This window comes from Nelumbo lutea, chromosome 4 (assembly GCF_056320005.1).
Source record: "Nelumbo lutea isolate HS-2025 chromosome 4, American lotus-T2T, whole genome shotgun sequence".
In the NCBI taxonomy this organism is placed as follows: Eukaryota; Viridiplantae; Streptophyta; class Magnoliopsida; order Proteales; family Nelumbonaceae; genus Nelumbo; species Nelumbo lutea.
Genome location: NC_142687.1, coordinates 9,121,930 through 9,139,516, shown reverse-complemented (window position 1 = coordinate 9,139,516; position 17,587 = coordinate 9,121,930). Strand labels below are relative to the sequence as shown.

Genomic DNA, 17,587 nt, shown 5'->3' with positions numbered 1-17,587 from the left:
TGATAAAATTACAATCATTATCATTATTTAAAATTATTACAATGTTACGTATAAAATATGTGCATACTTGCTGATAAAACATAAAAATCAAAACAGCCCCTTTGTCGTTGTGAAAAAAGAGGGAAAAGAAAAGCAAGGCCGTTATACTTCCACGAAGGTGATCTGCCTTGGAATTTGAAAGTTGAAACATACGTCAGCCCTGTGTAGAATTTGACAGTTAAATATTGATGTAAAATCTATGATTTGGAAAGAGTTGAGACTTACAAGTTCAGTAGATGCGTCATGCCTCCCGTGTCGACCGAAGTTGCCACCTGTCCTATGATTGAAAGCTCACAACCCACTGCTCTTCAAAGGTCCCACTCAGACTGAGGACTTTCATTCAACCCTTAGCTTGCAACAAAAATATAGAATGAATTTTATCCCACGGTGCAATTGGAATTGAATGCATAAAAGCTTACAAGAAATGCTCAATTGAAACCATAGCTGAGGGTAGGTAGGACCCATGAAAAGACATGCCTAGTAGTTGCGTTGCCTTTTGATGGATAGATTCCACCATGTCTAGCGGGGGCGAAGTTTCCAAGAGCTGCACCAAGTCGTTGTTTACTAGACATAATTAGAGTTCATTCCACGTTAACTAAAAAGTACCCCAACCCTAACCCTATTCATTCATGAAGCTGCACCAAGTCGTTGTTTACTAGACATAGTTAGAGTTCATTCCACGTTAACTAAAAAGTACCCCAACCCTAACCCTGATAAATTAAGAGTGTAGAAGAAAACAAAATTATCTGAAAACGGGAAAGGAAAGGCACATGTAAAGAGGACAGCCAGGAATAAGACTATTGGAGTTGTGTTGTGTTGCTCACACATCACACATCACAGATCACAGTGATTTTAGTTTCCGTAGTAGGCTAGGACAGTGGGATCATGAGTAAAGCAACAGAACGATGTATCGATGTTGATCTGCCCGTGCTTACGACATACTTAGTTACTTTGATGATGATTTGGGTCTGCATTCCAACGGAAGAGGACAAGGTTTGGATGTCCTCTTGCCTCTTGGGGCGGGATACGGGAGGAAGAATTCTATCCATTAGAGAGAGAGAGAGGTTGAGAAAGTAATCAATAGCAATAGGGCAAGCAAACCCTAGCTACACTATAGCACCAGGCAACAACACTAGACAACCAAACTGACACGAGGCGTTTTCGTTGCTGGATACAACACCAAGGTTTCTTCCTTTCTTCGATCAGCCCCCTTCCAATCAAGCTAATTCATTTCTTGTAACCAAAACCAAGCAATGGGCTTGTAACTACTCCAATTGGTACCACTGGAGTGGGGACCCCCTGAAACGTCTCCGACTCCAACATCAACATCCCATCCCTGTTTTCACATTCCAACGTCGATAACTTGATATCGGCAAATATAACACGGCTCTACGGCCTAACAAACTAGAATACAAAACTAACACAGTAACCAAGCGCTCGCTACTCAATACACACACACACGACTCTCTCATACTCTGCTTATAGTCTCACTAATGACTAAACAGATGCCTGAGGCACATCAGCAAATGGTCCACAAGGTAGGAACTAGGAACTAGGAACTAGCTCTTGACTAACCCAGATTAATTAATGTTAGTTTTGTTGCAAACTGCTTCCTTCCTTGCAATGATAAAGCCACCCATTTTGTCATTCTAAACTAATGTATATTGGAATACAGAATTACTGTTGCAGTCTTGCAGACCACTACACCGAAGAATTCTATGTTCTACAACAGCACAATTCTGGAATGACATCATAGAAGGTAATTAACCCAAGACTGCTGGGTTTTCTGCATGCCCGCCCGGGTTGGTATTCTCTCGACCAAGCTAACTGCGTGTGTTAGGGATACGCCAGAAAGGTGATTCATGAAGGGTCATTGTACACAGGAAGCATCATAGGAAGGTGAAGTGAGTATGCCGTGGTGCCTATGGCTATGGCTATGGACTCTAACCAAAAACATCAAACACTTGATTGGGATAGAAACAAAATGTGAGAACCCATCTCACATCTACTAGGAAGGAAACCAAACCGTTGCAATCATTGCAAGAACTCGCCGGTCAGACTCCCGTGGATAGTGATCATCATATCCAATTCCTTAACAGTCCTAAGCATGATATTCAAGGATGTTAGGCTCAGGACCAGACCAGACATAATTATTCTACATAGTTCGTCTTCCTGGAATTCACAACAACGGAACCCAGGCAGCTCATTGTTTGCTTGAAATCAATTCCAATTTTCCCTGTTCAGTTTGACGCGACCCCTCCTCCTGCTTCGCAAATCACAATCAAGTTGAGTTAGAATAATTGGATATATGATTGTCGAAAGCATTGAATTATTGATTCAATACCAGGAAAGATGATTGGCTCATTGGCAAGCTTAAAGCTTAGTATGGGTTTAACTACTACAATTTTCAAACCCACCCATAACCAGAGGTTCATTCTGTAGACTGTGATTTGTGAAGAAGTTAGTGAGGCGAGGAGATAGATGACGAAAAAACTTGCAATCAGACAACCCATACGGAAACGGCTATTAATTTCTTGCTTGCAATTTTTCCTTTCCCGGAAGATTCCCTGTTGAGTGACAACTTAGTTGGATAAGCACAAGCCTCAAACCTCACGCACCCAAGTTTATAGATTCTAGTTACCAATCCTTTTTAAGCTATTGTCAATTGAGTCTGAACCAGGTCTCCGCCAATTGAAAAGTCTCAACTCTGAAATCCAGTATAAGGGATGCGTGGAGAGCACTTTTAGGGTACCCAGCTCAGGTTTCGGAAGTGCAAAAGAATTTAAGATTATGAACTGAAACGGCCAGAACTGTGAAAGTTTGTTTTAAACTATTATCAATTGAGTCTGGACCAGGTCCCCGCCAATTGAAAAGACTCAATTCTGGTAATCCAGTTTAACGGATGCGTAGAGAAAACTTACACAGCTCAGGCCTCGGAAGCAAGGTTATAAATATTGATACAGAAATCGATTCAGAAGAATCAGTTTAAGTCTCGACTATCCTCTGAACCATGGCCTAACCAAATACACCCCCTGTAGGAGCATATTGGGAAGGCCCCAATACAATAATCGACCAATACAAACCGATTCAAGAAAATTCTAAACCTTGCTTGAAAGTACATAAGAATACAAGATTATGAACTGGAACAGCCAGAACTAGGGAAAGGTTGGCCGAAACCTTGTGCAGTCCGCCCCGCAGACTGCATCACTGCAGCTTTCTTTGAGAACCTCACATTTTATAACATTTATATCATTTTGGCCAAGAGCGTCTCAAAGCTGCCGTCTGCAATGGTAATAGCAAGGATGTCTTTGTACCATTACCATTGCTATTTCTATCTGAATTGTTTTGGGTTGACAAAGATACCGGCCATGACCCCTTGACGAGAGCCCTCGAAAAAGATTACATTGATTGGGCTTACGGCTAGCATTCCCCAACAATGTTTAGATGAATTACTCAATTAGTTGTTAGTGGTGAATCTCTTCAACAAAATCATGGTTATCATGTAATTTTTAAGACATTCCGGTTGACAAAGCTTCTAAAACTACCACCAATTCCCATCAACGTCATTCCAAAAGGTATGGGCCTGAGCCCATCAGTAAGTTGAATAATGTTCAACAACATACTGCAAAAGCCAATACATGTTCAAGATAGTAAAACTTGAGTTTGGGAGGCCACTGAACGATTGTTTATATTGTTAACAAGAAACTGAATCAAATCGGAACCAACCCACCTTCAGCGACCTTTTTTAGAGCTTTGCGAGCAATCCAGTGTGAATCGACTTTGTCACAATATTGTCCTTGAGATCCAAATCACTTGCATTCGGCGGGACATCCACTGCTGGAGAGCAATTGAAAAATCCATGGGGCTGGCATGCAAAAATACCAATGTAAGGGCAGGCTAATAAAACTTTGGAGCTTCAACTATCAAGACTTGTCTGCAAATAATCGTATCATTTAAATTCAACGATATGGCCACGAACAAGCAAGCAGATAAAGAAAAACATGTGTACTGTGTGCAGATGTACAAATTTAAGAAATTTTCCTTACACTGTGCGTGATGTATATACATACAGAGGTAGTCTATACACAAACGTTGCGGCAACAATATCACTGGGGTCTATGAGTCCCAGACTTCCAAACTCGAACCAAAAAATCAGTTATCAAAGGTTAGATTTTATGGCTTTGGGGACAAATTAAGACAAACCATATTAAAGATGTCAATAGCATACCCCACCATTAGAGAAATATGCAAGAGATCCAGAAACAGTTGAAATACTAAAAATAGAATGACTGGCAAGATAGCTAGAATTGTTGCAAACCATTTCTTCTTGAACGATGAACCTCAACAAGGAATTAGCTCCAACATTAATAGATTTTCCCGTAACATTATTAGAATGATGAATCCAACAAATTTCTCACAACAGATTATATAACCAATGCCAACAAACAAATGGTCAATGCAGTTTTGTGCACTAAAATTCTATTATTGTGTAGATGGTGTTGATATCTAGCTCCTAGCACCACCAGTCCACTCATCATTTTGGGTGTATTTGGAGGAACTTTGGTGCATTGTTTTAAATATGTTTCCTTCAGCATATAACATCTTTAGAAGTGCCCGTACAGCAAGAATTCTAACAACGTAAAACCTACTTTACTTCAATACCATTTATAAGCATGATCTATTTAATTTTAAAATTTGCATGCATAAAGTGCATGTCCCAAGAAAATGCCATGACCATGACTAGAGCATAGAGTTGGAAGGAAAAATCATGTTCAAACTTCTAATGCCAACAAACAATTAGTGATATAGCAACCATTAAAAAGGCACAATTTCTGTTGCAAAATTATGAGTGGATTACCATAAGCATAAAACCAATTCGCTCTACTGGCATGACTGGCCAGTCTTCCAAACGAGGAATGTGTGTAATTCCAAAAACGTACCTGCAACAATGCACAAGAATATAGGTATCACAATGACACTTGCGTCAAGCCAGAGCAGCAATAAAGTGCACAACTTTTTTGGGAAGACAACAAAAAGCACATAATAAAGTCAAGTTGCACAACCAAAATACAAGAAACAATATGGGCCTCAAATTTTGTAGTAATTCATTTCACTGTTTTTCATCCAATGTTGACAGTCTTGGACTGGACGCAAAACCAAAACCACTTTGATTACTCGGTCACAGGTTGAACCTTCCAACCATCCAGTTCAACCATTAAAGTTGCTCAAATAAAAATTGCAAAAAATAAAATAAAACAAATCCAGATTATCTTTTTAAAGCTTTTTTACATAAAAAAGCATAAAAGCATAAATATTATAGGTTATAATAGATAATAACACATTACTTACAAAAAAAATAGATAATAACACAGCTATGTGAGGTAGGTTTGACCAAGTCAACATTTCTAATGACCATACAGCCTACAAAACATTTTGACTGCTTGTTCTCAATTCTTATGGTTCAACCATCCAGTCTGATCTGTCTGCTAAACTGGTTTAATCATTTTTTTTCTTCGAAAAGCAACTTTGTTTCGTTAAATCTAATACTTTCATTGAAGCACTTCAAGAATGACAATTTATCATATAAATCCTAATAAATTAATCATGTAGCACAATTCATTTATCAGAAACATATTTTGAATAATCAGACCAACAGGAAACCAAAAACTGTTATGATATATGGAGATTGTAGCACCAGCAAATATATGTATACATGAGACAATGATATTTGCTTGTGTCCAACATAAATATGCTTTCAACATTGAAAAGGATATGTGGAACCAACCAGAGAACTATATCAGTTTCTTCAAGTGATCTATCTTGCTTGACCCATGTAGCCAATCCCTCACCAATACGTGGATTTTGATTAGGAAACTCTCCACCAGGATACATCTCATCACGTGAATAAGGCGTAACCCAGAGATTATGTTTTAAGAAAGCAGCTCTTCTCAAAAATTTTGCCTCAGAACCAGCTAAAGGCAAACAATTAGAACCAGGGACAAGCTTATATCCTGTTAGTTGGCCAGTTCGGTTAACACTTCTTGTGTTCCTGACCTGAAACATGAAGGAATGCACAAACAATCAAACAATAATATCCTGATGCCAAAGAAAAAATTGCAGCAGCATGAGTCCAACTGGAGTATAATCAGAAAAGACAAGCAGTAGGCAAGCAGATTTTTGAAAGTCAATGAAAAAAAACAACATCAACAAAGTATGTCTTACAATCCAATGGCGAGCAGTTAAAGGATTGCAATCGCGCATTGCTTGCAATTCTGATCTGAGTAGATCTTCTTCGGCATAGAATGCATTGTTATGGACGTTGTCCTTCCCTGGCTCCTCAACTTTAACATTCAACTCAACCACCTAAAGAAACAGGATTTAAAATGTCTAAAAATATTCTTAACAGAAACAGTATCTCCATAGCATTAAGCACAGAACATAACCCATAAAGATACATGCACACAGCTAGGGGTGTCAATTGAACTGGATTTGGTCCAATCTGATCCAGTCTAATGTGAGTTCACTATAAATGGAGCAGGTCCAATCCAATCCAATGAATTTTTTGGACTAATTTAGACCGGTCCAATTCAATGTCTGAACCATTCAATCTGTTCAAATTCATTCTGATTTAGATTGGTTTCAACCCAAACCCAGTCCATCGACACATATATTCTTATCTTATATCAATGAACCAGATATTAGCTTAATCCAGCCCAATCCAATATAAATTTGTTATGGACAGACCAGGTCCAATTCAATTTAATAAATATTTTGGACCAGATTGATCCAATCCAATATATCTTGTTGGTCCGTCCAATCCGTCCAAATTAATTTTGGACTGGACAGGGTCCAATCCAAAACCAGTCCATTGACACCCTTACACAGTCACAGACACACTAGAGACAATACACACAAGAGTTATTTCAATAATCTTTTTTTCTTGAGAATTATTTCCATAATCAATAAGGTATATGAACACAAATTGGTGACGCATGTCGGGACACATCAGACAGAGAAATACAAACGAGAAAGAATTAATAGTGGCATAATTAATTATAGGATTAATAATTGATTAAGTCCTAAACAAAGAAAAGAAAAGAAAACAAGGATAATGTACAAGGTTTCTGTGAGTAGCACATCATTAAACATCTTAAAGAATTTCTTTTGGGAATGAATGTGCATACAAAAACATATAAAATATTTATTCTCTGCATGTAACCAAAATATGGCAAAGAAAACAACACATTTGTCTCGGTTTATTTCAATGTAGGATCAGGTGCAACATTTCTATACCCTTTAGAAAGGCAGAAAACATAGCTCTCATTGTAAAAGGACGAAATACTTACGTCTGAAGAACTTTTTATCCATTTTACAAAGAAATGTCGGCAAGATATGATTTGCGGCAAATTAAGAAAGATATGATTTGCTGCAAATTTAGAAAGATTTGATTTGATTGATTACAGATTTGATTTGATTACAGATTTGAATAAATTTAGGAAAGATTAGATTTGAATAAAATTAGGAAAGTCATATCCTAGGATTAAGGGAAAGATTTAATCAATCCCTAATTGAGAAAGATTCTAGGAGTAATTGAGAGAGATCCTAGGAGTTTTTCTCTCCTATCTTTTCTTATTTAAGTTGTATGCTCAACATGTTTTATCAACACATTATCAATACAGAAGTATTTCTTCTTCTCTCCCTCTTCATTTCTTCTTCTCTTCCTCTTTATTTTTCCACATGGTATCAGAGCTTTAGGGTCCGATCATGAATGTTAAGGCCTCCATGGTTGGCTCTGGTTCAGCCTCTTCAAATGCTACCAGTGGCCATCTCTCTTTCTGAGAATTCTCTTCAAATTACCATTCACAAATTGAATGGAAAAATTTATCTTGAGTGGTCTCAATCCGTGCGGTTGGTGGTCGACGGCAAAGGGAAACTCAGCTATTTGAATGGCGAAGTAAAACCGCCAGCCACTGATGATCCAAAGTACAGGCAGTGGCGTTCTGAAAATTCTATGGTTACCGCCTGGCTGATCAACTCTATGGATCCTATTGTTGAAAAACCATTCATGTTCCTGTCGATTGCTCATGATGTGTGGGAAGCCGTTAGGGAAACCTATTCAGGTCTGGACAATCATTCACAACTGTTCGAACTGAATACCCGAATGTGGAAGAAAAAATCAAACAGTGACAACAAATCAGAAGGAGAGTCTCTTCCTTTCACAAAGGAACAAATAAAGCACTTATATAAAATGTTTCAATCTCAATCGTTAAGAAACTCTAACCCATCCTGCTCTCTAGCCTAGTCAGGTAATTTTTTCAATGCAGCCATTGCTTGTACCAAATCTAATGACTCCTGGATATTAGATTCAGGTGCCACTGATCATATGACCGGCACTTCACAATTCTTCTCTTCATATACACCCTGTGCAGGGAATCAAAAAGTTAAAATTGCAGATGGTTCCTTTGCCATTGTTGTTGGGAAAGGAACTATGTCTATTTCTCCTTCTCTAAACCTTAAATATGTTCTACATGTTCCTAACCTATCATACAATCTCTTATCTGTCAGCAAACTAACCCTTAATCATAATTGTCGAGTTAATTTTTTTTCTTTTTGTTGTGAATTTCAAGATTTAACCTCGGGGAAGATGATTGGGGGTGCTAAACTGGATGGTGGCCTCTACCTCTTTAATAAAGGATCAACCTTTGAAAGGCAAGACCGACAAACTTGTTTCAGCTCTATCTCTGTTTTTAGTGACAGTGAAGTTTTGTTGTGACATTATCGGTTAGGACATCCTAGCTTTCAATATTTAAAGAATCTATTTCCCTAGTTATTCATGAATAAAAATCATTCGTGTTTTAAGTGTGAATCTTGTGAATTAGCAAAACATCATCGTGCTGTTTTTCCGTCCCAACCATATAAAAAATCAAAACCATTTACCATGATTCACAGTGATGTTCGGGGTCTTTCTAGAGTAACAACTCTTTTTGGAAAGCGTTGGTTCATTACTTTTTTTTATGATCATACTAGGGTCACTTGTGTTTTCCTTTTAAAAGAGAAATTAGATGCTGAAACTGTGTTTAAAACTTTCTATAACATGGTTCAAACACAATTTCAGACTCAGATTGAAATTTTTCGAAGTGATAATGGAAAGGAATTTTTTAACAATGTGTTAGGGAATTTTTTTGCTGAGAAAGGAATTGTACACCAAAATTCGTGTAATAATACATCTCAACAAAATGGGGTGGCTGAAAGGAAAAACAAACATCTCCTTGAAGTTGCTAGATCCCTAAGTTTTTAAACTAAAGTTCCTAAATATCTTTGGGGAGAAGCCATTTTAACAGCCACTTATTTGATTAACAGACTGCCTACACGAATTTTGGATTTTAAAACACCCATACAGGTTTTCATTGACTGTTTTCCAAACTCTTGGCTAGTGACAAACATTTCCTTAAAAATTTTTGTAAGTGTGGCCTTTGTTCATAACCATGATCCTAAACGTTCAAAACTTGATCCAAAGTACATAAATGTATTTTTGTAGGCTATCCCACTAATCAAAGAGGTTACAAATGCTTTGATCCAATTTTGAAAAAGATGTTTGTGACTATGGATGTCACATTCTTTGAAGGAACTTCATATTACAAACACTTCCATCTTCAGGGGGAGAGCAACACTAGTGAAGATGGTCTTTTAGATGGTTCTGATTTAATGTTTGAATTTGTCCATAATGGTATTCCTCACAACCAGTCACCGAAAGAAAGTGAAGTAGAAAATATAGATTCAGTGGAAACAAATGAATTAAATATTGAAAATGAACAACCTTCGGTGATGCCATCTCAAAATAAAAAAGCTGAAACAATAGAGATGCGTGTGAAACAGTATAAAGGCCTTATATATTCAATGGAACATCTAGCACTGAAAAGGAGAGGCACTATTCCGCAACATCAACAAGAATCTGATCTGAGGGTGGATCATGAAATCCATGATAATTCTCCAAAAATACCTGAAAATATTCCTCCAGGTAATTCTAATTCTTCTAGTCAGTTTGATCTTCCCATTGCTCTTAGGAAAGGTGTTAGGTCTTGTACAAAGCATCCTTTGTCAAATTTTGTATCTTACAAAAAATATTTCACCTTCATATTGTGCATTTATTTCACAAGTGTCTAGTGTATCCATTCCTAACAATATCCAGGAGGCTCTAAATGTTCCTGAGTAGAAAAAAACTGTTTTTGAGGAGATGAGAGCTTTGGAAAAGAATGCTACTTGGGAGAAAGTGGATCTGCCGAATGGAAAGACATTGTTGGTTGTAAATGGGTGTTCACTCTAAAGTACAACTTAGATGGATCCTTGGAGAGATATAAAGCTCGCCTAGTAGCTAAAGGCTTTACTCAAACGTATGGAGTGGACTACTCTGAGACCTTTTCTCCAATGGCGAAACTAAATACAGTTCGCGTACTCTTATCTGTTGCAACTAACCTTGACCGGCCACTGAATCAGCTGGATGTGAAGAATGCCTTTTTGAATGAAGACTTGAAAGAAGAAGAATATATGGAACCTCCACCTGGTTTCATTGAGAAGTTTGGAACTAAGGTATGCAAGCTAAAAAAGTCTCTATATGGACTTAAACAGTCTCCTAGAGCCGAGTTTGAAAGATTCACAAGGTTCCGTTAAAAGTCAAGGATATAGTCAAGGGCAATCTTATCATACTCTTTTCACAAAAAGATCCACCAAAGACAAGGTATCGGTTCCGATTGTCTATGTTGATGACATAATCTTTGACTGGAGATGATATTGAAGAGATGAGCAGACTAAAACAGAGCTTAGCCAAGGAATTCGAGATTAAAGACTTAGGCCAGCTAAGGTACTTTCTTGGAATGGAAGTGGCTTGATCAAATAAGGGCATTATGGTTTCGCAACGAAAATATATTCTAGACCTCTTGAAAGAAACTGGAATGAGTGGATGCAAACCTTCAGACACTCCGATAGAAGTTAAGGCTAAACTCGGAGAAGTTAAAGATGGGGTTCCAGTAGATGCAAGTAGATACCAAAGGCTGGTAGGAAGATTGATTTACTTGTCACATACACGTCCTGACATTGCCTTCGTTGTGAGCATGGTGAGTCAATTTATGCACTCCCCATACGAAGAACATCTTGAAGTTATGTATCGAATTCTTAAGTATTTAAAAGGCACACCAGGAAAATGACTCTTCAAGAAAAATGAGAAGAGAGGGGTTGAAGTGTATACAGATGCGGATTGGGCAAGCTCAATCACTGATAAAAGGTCAACTTCAGGGTACTACACATTTCTTTGGGGCAATTTAGTTACTTGGAGAAGCAAGAAGCAAAGTGTAGTTGCTAGAAGTAATGTTGAGGCTGAATTCAGATCAATGGGTCAAGGAGTGTGTGAGGTTCTTTGGCTAAAGAGGGTGCTAGCAGATCTTAAGAGACCAGTGAGTTTTCCTATGAAACTGTATTGTGATAACAAAGCAACTATCAACATTGCTCATAATCCGATTCTACATGACAAGACTAAACATGTTGAAATTAACAGACACTTTATAAAGGAGAAACTCGAAGAAAGAATAATTTGCACTCCGTTTGTACCAACCACGTAGCAAGTTGCAAATGTTTTGACTAAGGGCTTGTTGAGACAGCCATTTGAACTTCAAGTTAGCAAGTTGGGCATGATAGATATCTTTGCACCAACTTGAGGGGGAGTGTCTGCAAGATATGATTTGCGGAAAATTAAGAAATATATAATTTGCGGCAAATTTAGAAAGATTTGATTTGATTAATTACAGATTTGATTTGATTACAGATTTGAATAAATTTAGGAAAGATTAGATTTGAATAAAATTAGGAAAGTCATATCCTAGGATTAAGGAAAAAATTTAATCAATACCTAATTGAGAGAGATTCTAGGAATAATTGAGAGAGATCCTAGGAGTTTGTCTCTCCTATCTTTTCTTATTTAAGTTGTATGCTCAACATGTTTTATCAACACATTATCAATACAGAAGTATTTCTTCTTCTCTCCCTCTTCATTTCTTCTTCTCTTCCTCTTTATTTTTCCACAAGAAATAAATGCAGTTTTGTGGGTATACCTGATTGAATGGTTCACCAGGCTTACAATCAACAGCCATGTCCATACGGGCAACAAAGAAATGTTGATGAACTGGGGCATATAACCCTGGTGCAATTGTTGTTCCATATTTTCTTGATTCTCCTGGCTGCAATGCTCCCAGGCTAAGAATTCCAGTAAGTTTAACCTCAGCTTCAATTTTTCCATCCTGCGACCAAAACGTGTAACAAATAAATTCACAAGTATTGCAAACTAAAACTTTTAGTAGAGTGCAGAATTTGATCAAGACAAGGTCATAATTTAAATGTTTAATAGAATTTCAGGTTCAGAAAATGTTCAACACCAAAGCTAAAATACCGTTAAGTTCAAAGAAAATATAATAGAAAAAAAAAAAACAAATGAGGTTCAAATTAAGTAGAACTGATGTTAAAATTCATTATATCCATTGACAACCTAAGGTTTTCTTTGAGCTAACAATTTAACACTCGTAAAGATAATAAATTTTTTGTGGTTTTCCCACATCTCTTATCAGCATATACTTCATACATCAGTTACAACCTTGAACCTTAGACCTACCTAATAGGCATTTAACCAATAAAAAAAGGAAGAAAACAGGGATATTTTACACAGCATAAAAGCTCAAGTTGGTTACACCCTAATAACTACCATTTAATAAAACAAAAATTACCTACATGCTTAACTGAAACAAAGAAATAACCTACCTGATAAAAGTGCCAGAAGAATCCATATTCATAATTTGCAACAGTGCATATAAAAGACACCGTTAGCCGTCTAGATCTCCGAACTTCTGCTAAGCCTGTCCTCCAGTCCTGATGTTTCCATAGGATTCCATGATCCTCTTCATGCAAACAGACACAATTTTCAATTGTCTCAACACCTCCAGTAAAATTTGTAAAGTGGGCATCAAAGTATTTGATGTAACCCAAACAATCACATCCCTGACAAAAAAAATAAAAAATATATATTTCTCATAATAACAATTTTCATGGCTGAAAAAAGGTGGACAGCGTCAATGTTCCAACCGAAGGCAAAGCATAAAATAAGTAATTGCACCTTCTTAAGAGAATGGGCATTTTTACCAAGGCCATCTTCCCCAGCATCAAATGCATTCTTCCTATAGTGTGGCGCATTTGGATCTCCATAAGGAACTACCATCTCAACAAAGCTCAACCTATGGGCCACAGATCTCCGACCTCGACTACCATCAATATATGCAACAGAGTAGATAACCAGACCTTCCCTAGGAGTGAAACCAATGCGAAAATTCCACTGCAACCAGCCAAAATATAAAGATGCATCTCATCTTAAGGCCTTAAACATAGTGGAGAAAGGTAAAATGGTAAATAATAATAATTTATATGGGCACGCTAGTATGTACCTTCTGCCATTCTACAAAGTGCCCATTGACACGAAAGCTTGGACCTTCAGGCTGAATAATTTGCAGGGGCTTCACATCACTTCGGTCAACACCTCCTCGTGTTTCACCAGGAGTATAATTTCTCAATGGATCAGCTGGAGGTAGAGGAACAAGCTTCCGGTCTTCAAACTTAATTACCACCATATTTTGCATGTCAACAACCACATATATGCCTTCAACGGGACGAGCATAACCATTTTCCATTGGGCAGTCACTCTCAGTTCTACAAAAGATGAGTGGTTTGGCAAGCCTGCGACTAGGAGCATCAGCCTCACTATGATAACCAGCACACCTGTAGGAAACAATTTACAGTCCAAAGCATAAATAAAAGATTAAATCCTATATTAGCAACATATTCTCACAAACTAGAGGTGTAAATTTTGATTCCCATGAATAGCCAGCACACCAAGCTAGGCCTGAACTTGGGGACATTTAAAATCCAACAGAATGTTCAGCCTGCACCCTGCCCACTTGCACCTTGACTTACAGTGTATCATAAATAAAGATACAGATGCAGAATTGACTAACCAGGCATCTACCATCACAAGATCCATATCCTCAATACCCCTCTTCTTCATCGCCTCCCGAAATGGAGGGTAGTCTTTAACAACAGCTTCACATTCAGCATACTCTACAGCATCCTGCAGATGTAGAACAATAAAAAATGAAATAGAGATTCTAAGGATGTATATCTAATTAACAGGAAACTAGAAGCATCTTAGGGAAAGCAAAAAAAAAAAAATCCCACTTAGCATAAATGAAGTCATTATCCCATGATTTGTAGTTCTATCTTTAGAAATAGTGGAAACCATTTTAGTAAATGATGTTTTTTGAGTTAGTAAATGATGTTTTTTGAGTCGGTAAATAATGTTAAAATAAATTTAACTACCTTCTTTTGGAAAACAAAAGAAAATGAAATAAAAGAAAAGGTCATTGATCAAACTTCAACTAAATCCACCAAGTGATCCAAAAACTTAAATTTAGTCCGCCATAGAACCACAATCAGTCTTCATGGGTTTTTCTAGGAGAATGTTTAGTAAACATTCAGCAGGTTCAACAAAATGTCAAAGAAATATTACATACCATGGGAGGTTGAACATCTGGAATGACTTGTGATGAAATGACTTTCCCCCTATGATGTCCACCTCGAGTTGCTGCATGCACTTCAGATAGTTCGACAACCCAGACACTTGTCTCGTTTGATTTTTTATTGTATACAACAAGTCTAGCACGCCTTGGAGGAAGTTTACTAGGAATAACAGGTCCACCTTTTGTTTTGGGGAGTAATGATGGTTGGAATGGAGGGAAGAAATATGCATCTGCTAACGCAACAACATTTTTATCTGGTTCCAATAAAACAACTTCAATAAAACGCATGCCATCTCTGACCTGAAAATGAAGAGAAAGGAACCCATTACAATGAACCTAAAATAAGTATAAGAATAGGTTCCAAATTCAGCTCCAAGTATCATTCCATGCCATATTATTTTCTAAACCTATATCAAAAATAAATAAGATGTATTAAATAACCTCAGGAGTGGCACCAGCAGCCCTGACAGTTGCCACTGCTACAGAGATTTCAGCAGCCAATAAAGGGTCCAATGGATGGCTGGATTGAGCCCTCATCATGACTTGCAGACCTGTACAATCATGAAGATGAAAAAGAAGGGAGAAGAGCATAGAAAGCAACAGAAAATTAGTCACAAAGAAAACAATACATGCAGTATCCAATGTCTGTAAAAACAGAAGCTAGGAAAAACATCAAGTAGCTAATCAGAAAGCATCCAATATAGGGCATACTTATGCCTCAAACTTGCATAAAAAGGTCATCAAAATTTCCCTAGTTTTCTTTAATAAATATTGAAGATGCACAAATACCAACATAGAACTCACAAGTACAAAAGAAGATGAATAATAAGGAGCAAAGGATTTATGTTAACATCAGGAAATGAGAAGGCAGATGAAAAAGAACAATCAAAAGGTCAGGCTTCTATCAACATTGCACTGGAGCCCTGAACTAACCTCAGTATGATGCTTGGTTTTCAGTTTACATAATGTACAACCATTTTCCTTTTACCAATGAAGTTCAATGACAACTTGAAATAATCATAATGTCAACATAAGATGATGGTAACTCACTTTGAAGAGGCTATATGCACTTTTACGGATGATGATGTCTTCAAGCATTCAATAGGCATGCATAATGTAATAGAACTATTATTTGACCCGGCAGGGAACTGGTAGGAATAGAATAAGATGAATCATGTGGTCTTGGATTCATTGAAATTAACATCAAGCCTATCAATCACTCATTTCCTAATCAAATGCAAGAAAATAATACACAAGCATGCCCTTCAACCAATAAGGTACTATCGGTAAAAAAATGTCGGCTAAATCCATGCAAATTCCAACACTCACTTTGGGCCCTAGTTTACATTAAAAACTTTAAGTCGAATTTAAAATTGGCATTACACGTCTATTAGTTCTCTGCAAGTTGCAGTTTGTGACCTTCGGATGTTCCCTGTTTATCCATTATATCTAAAAAGAATCTTGCATCTTTTTTCAAAATAAAAGTATAATTGGCGGTAAATATTTTTCATGGCATAGACAGTAGTAGAACAGTAGGTACAGGTTGGTATTGCTATTGTGAAAAAATAAATTATGAATGAACAGACACAAGAAATTGAAGAAAGCAAATAAAACAAAGAAATAAATCCAGAAAAAAAAAACATTTAAAGAATTTTCTCATCTCTTGAAACTACATATTATAAGCATGGAACACGCCAGATGCTCAAATCATATCACTATACCCTGTCAATAATTAAATCTAGACTCCAAGAACCATTCAGGTGAACACTTGCATCATAACCTAGAAGGCAATTTGTCCATGCAAGATACCACTCGACAACAAAGAAGACAATATGGCTTTTGCTAAAGTTTCAATACAATAGTCCTACTTTCCTTTGTTTTTGACAGCAATTTCACAACAATCACTGGCCATCAGATGCGCAAAACAATCTCAACGGGAAGGAAAAACAGAGAAAATTATTCCATGCAACAGAGAAAAGGAGAAAAAGAACATGTACATGTAGCTCATCAAGATCAAAGTTATAAAGAGGGAAAAAGAAAGACAGATCACCCTTCGAGGAAGCATTTACTGACGACTCAGGAAGAGAATCAACGGGGCGAATCACTGACGTCGTCATGACACCTCTCTTGTGACGCTGATCGTCACTCCCATCAACATTGTCTACACTCCAATCCTGAACAACGTCTGCTACTGTAGTTGAAGAAACAGCTGCTTTTCGGTGCACGGCAGCAGGTTTATCGCTAATGCAGCAAGACGTCGCTTTTTCCTCAGTTGTGGCCATTGTAGTGGATTTGCAAGCTCACCAAAACCGCCGTAGTAGCTCCCGCTGCAATCTACTGACATACAGCAAATCTCAGGACAACCAATCTCTTCCACCACCACCCGGTCTCCCTCTCGCTCTCCCTCTTCCCTTCTATCTCACACCGTCGTTGCTGACTGTCTTAAATAATCGTTATTTGGATTATTGATTTAGAACAACCTAGAAGATCGCAACTGCAATATAAGATTGTGTTCTGCTCTGTGTACAAATTCCGCCACCAAGGGATTCGGAAGCCAGGACTCCGAAACAGTTTCCTTGTTGTTCGGGATGGATGAAATTTCTAGGAGTCCAATTTATAGGACGATGGAGATAAATTCACGTGCCGGTCGCACAAGCTTTAGTTTTTTCCTTTCAAGGGCTGGGATGGAATTAGGTAGATCGATTCCTTTTTAACGATCCACAATTAGGATGGCAAAAGGATCTATTTTGGATGCCTGGGCGTCTGATTGTCACAAATGTAGCTTTTTATAATAGGAGTAGTGTAGCGTAATATTTGATGCTTCTCTTTCAATGGGAAATTGGGGATGGATATCCTGTTTTTTCGTTTTTTTTTTTATTATTTTTTCGAGTGTTATGCTTATCACCACTCACCAGGACTAAATACTCTGAAGTAATGGAGTT

At 37.5% G+C, this 17,587-nt stretch overlaps 1 protein-coding gene across 6 annotated transcripts; it reads right to left on the bottom strand.

Annotated features, from left to right (window-relative positions):
* Positions 1 to 17,245, bottom strand: LOC148853782 (spermidine copper dependent amine oxidase 1-like). 6 transcript variants are annotated; one of them, XR_016113289.1, is made up of 14 exons: positions 16,696 to 17,245; positions 15,087 to 15,196; positions 14,640 to 14,945; positions 14,085 to 14,197; positions 13,518 to 13,848; positions 13,193 to 13,408; positions 12,841 to 13,077; positions 12,141 to 12,326; positions 6,262 to 6,402; positions 5,825 to 6,093; positions 4,898 to 4,979; positions 3,770 to 3,904; positions 265 to 390; positions 1 to 199 (listed from the first exon to the last, which is right to left on the bottom strand). XR_016113289.1 is itself a non-coding variant. In XM_088986329.1 (13 exons), exons 1-12 carry the CDS (start codon positions 16,925 to 16,927, stop codon positions 3,785 to 3,787), a joined length of 2,343 nt encoding a protein of 780 aa, XP_088842455.1. In that variant the 5' UTR covers positions 16,928 to 17,245; the 3' UTR covers positions 1,658 to 2,302; positions 3,770 to 3,784. The 6 variants fall into 6 exon arrangements, 2 of the variants coding, with proteins under 2 accessions (XP_088842455.1, XP_088842453.1); XR_016113291.1 differs by having other exon boundaries at positions 1 to 166; XR_016113292.1 differs by having other exon boundaries at positions 1 to 162.
* Positions 17,246 to 17,587: the final 342 nt, after the last annotated feature.

Coding starts and splice junctions, on each gene's coding strand:
- LOC148853782 (XM_088986329.1), bottom strand. CDS start 16,927: ATGGCCACAACTGAGGAAAAAGCGACGTCTTGCTGCATTAGCGATAAA. Junction 13,409..13,517: donor ACTTTGTAGAATGGCAGAAG/GTACATACTAGC, acceptor GGCTGGTTGCAG/TGGAATTTTCGCATTGGTTT. Junction 6,094..6,261: donor TAACTGCTCGCCATTGGATT/GTAAGACATACT, acceptor TTCATGTTTCAG/GTCAGGAACACAAGAAGTGT.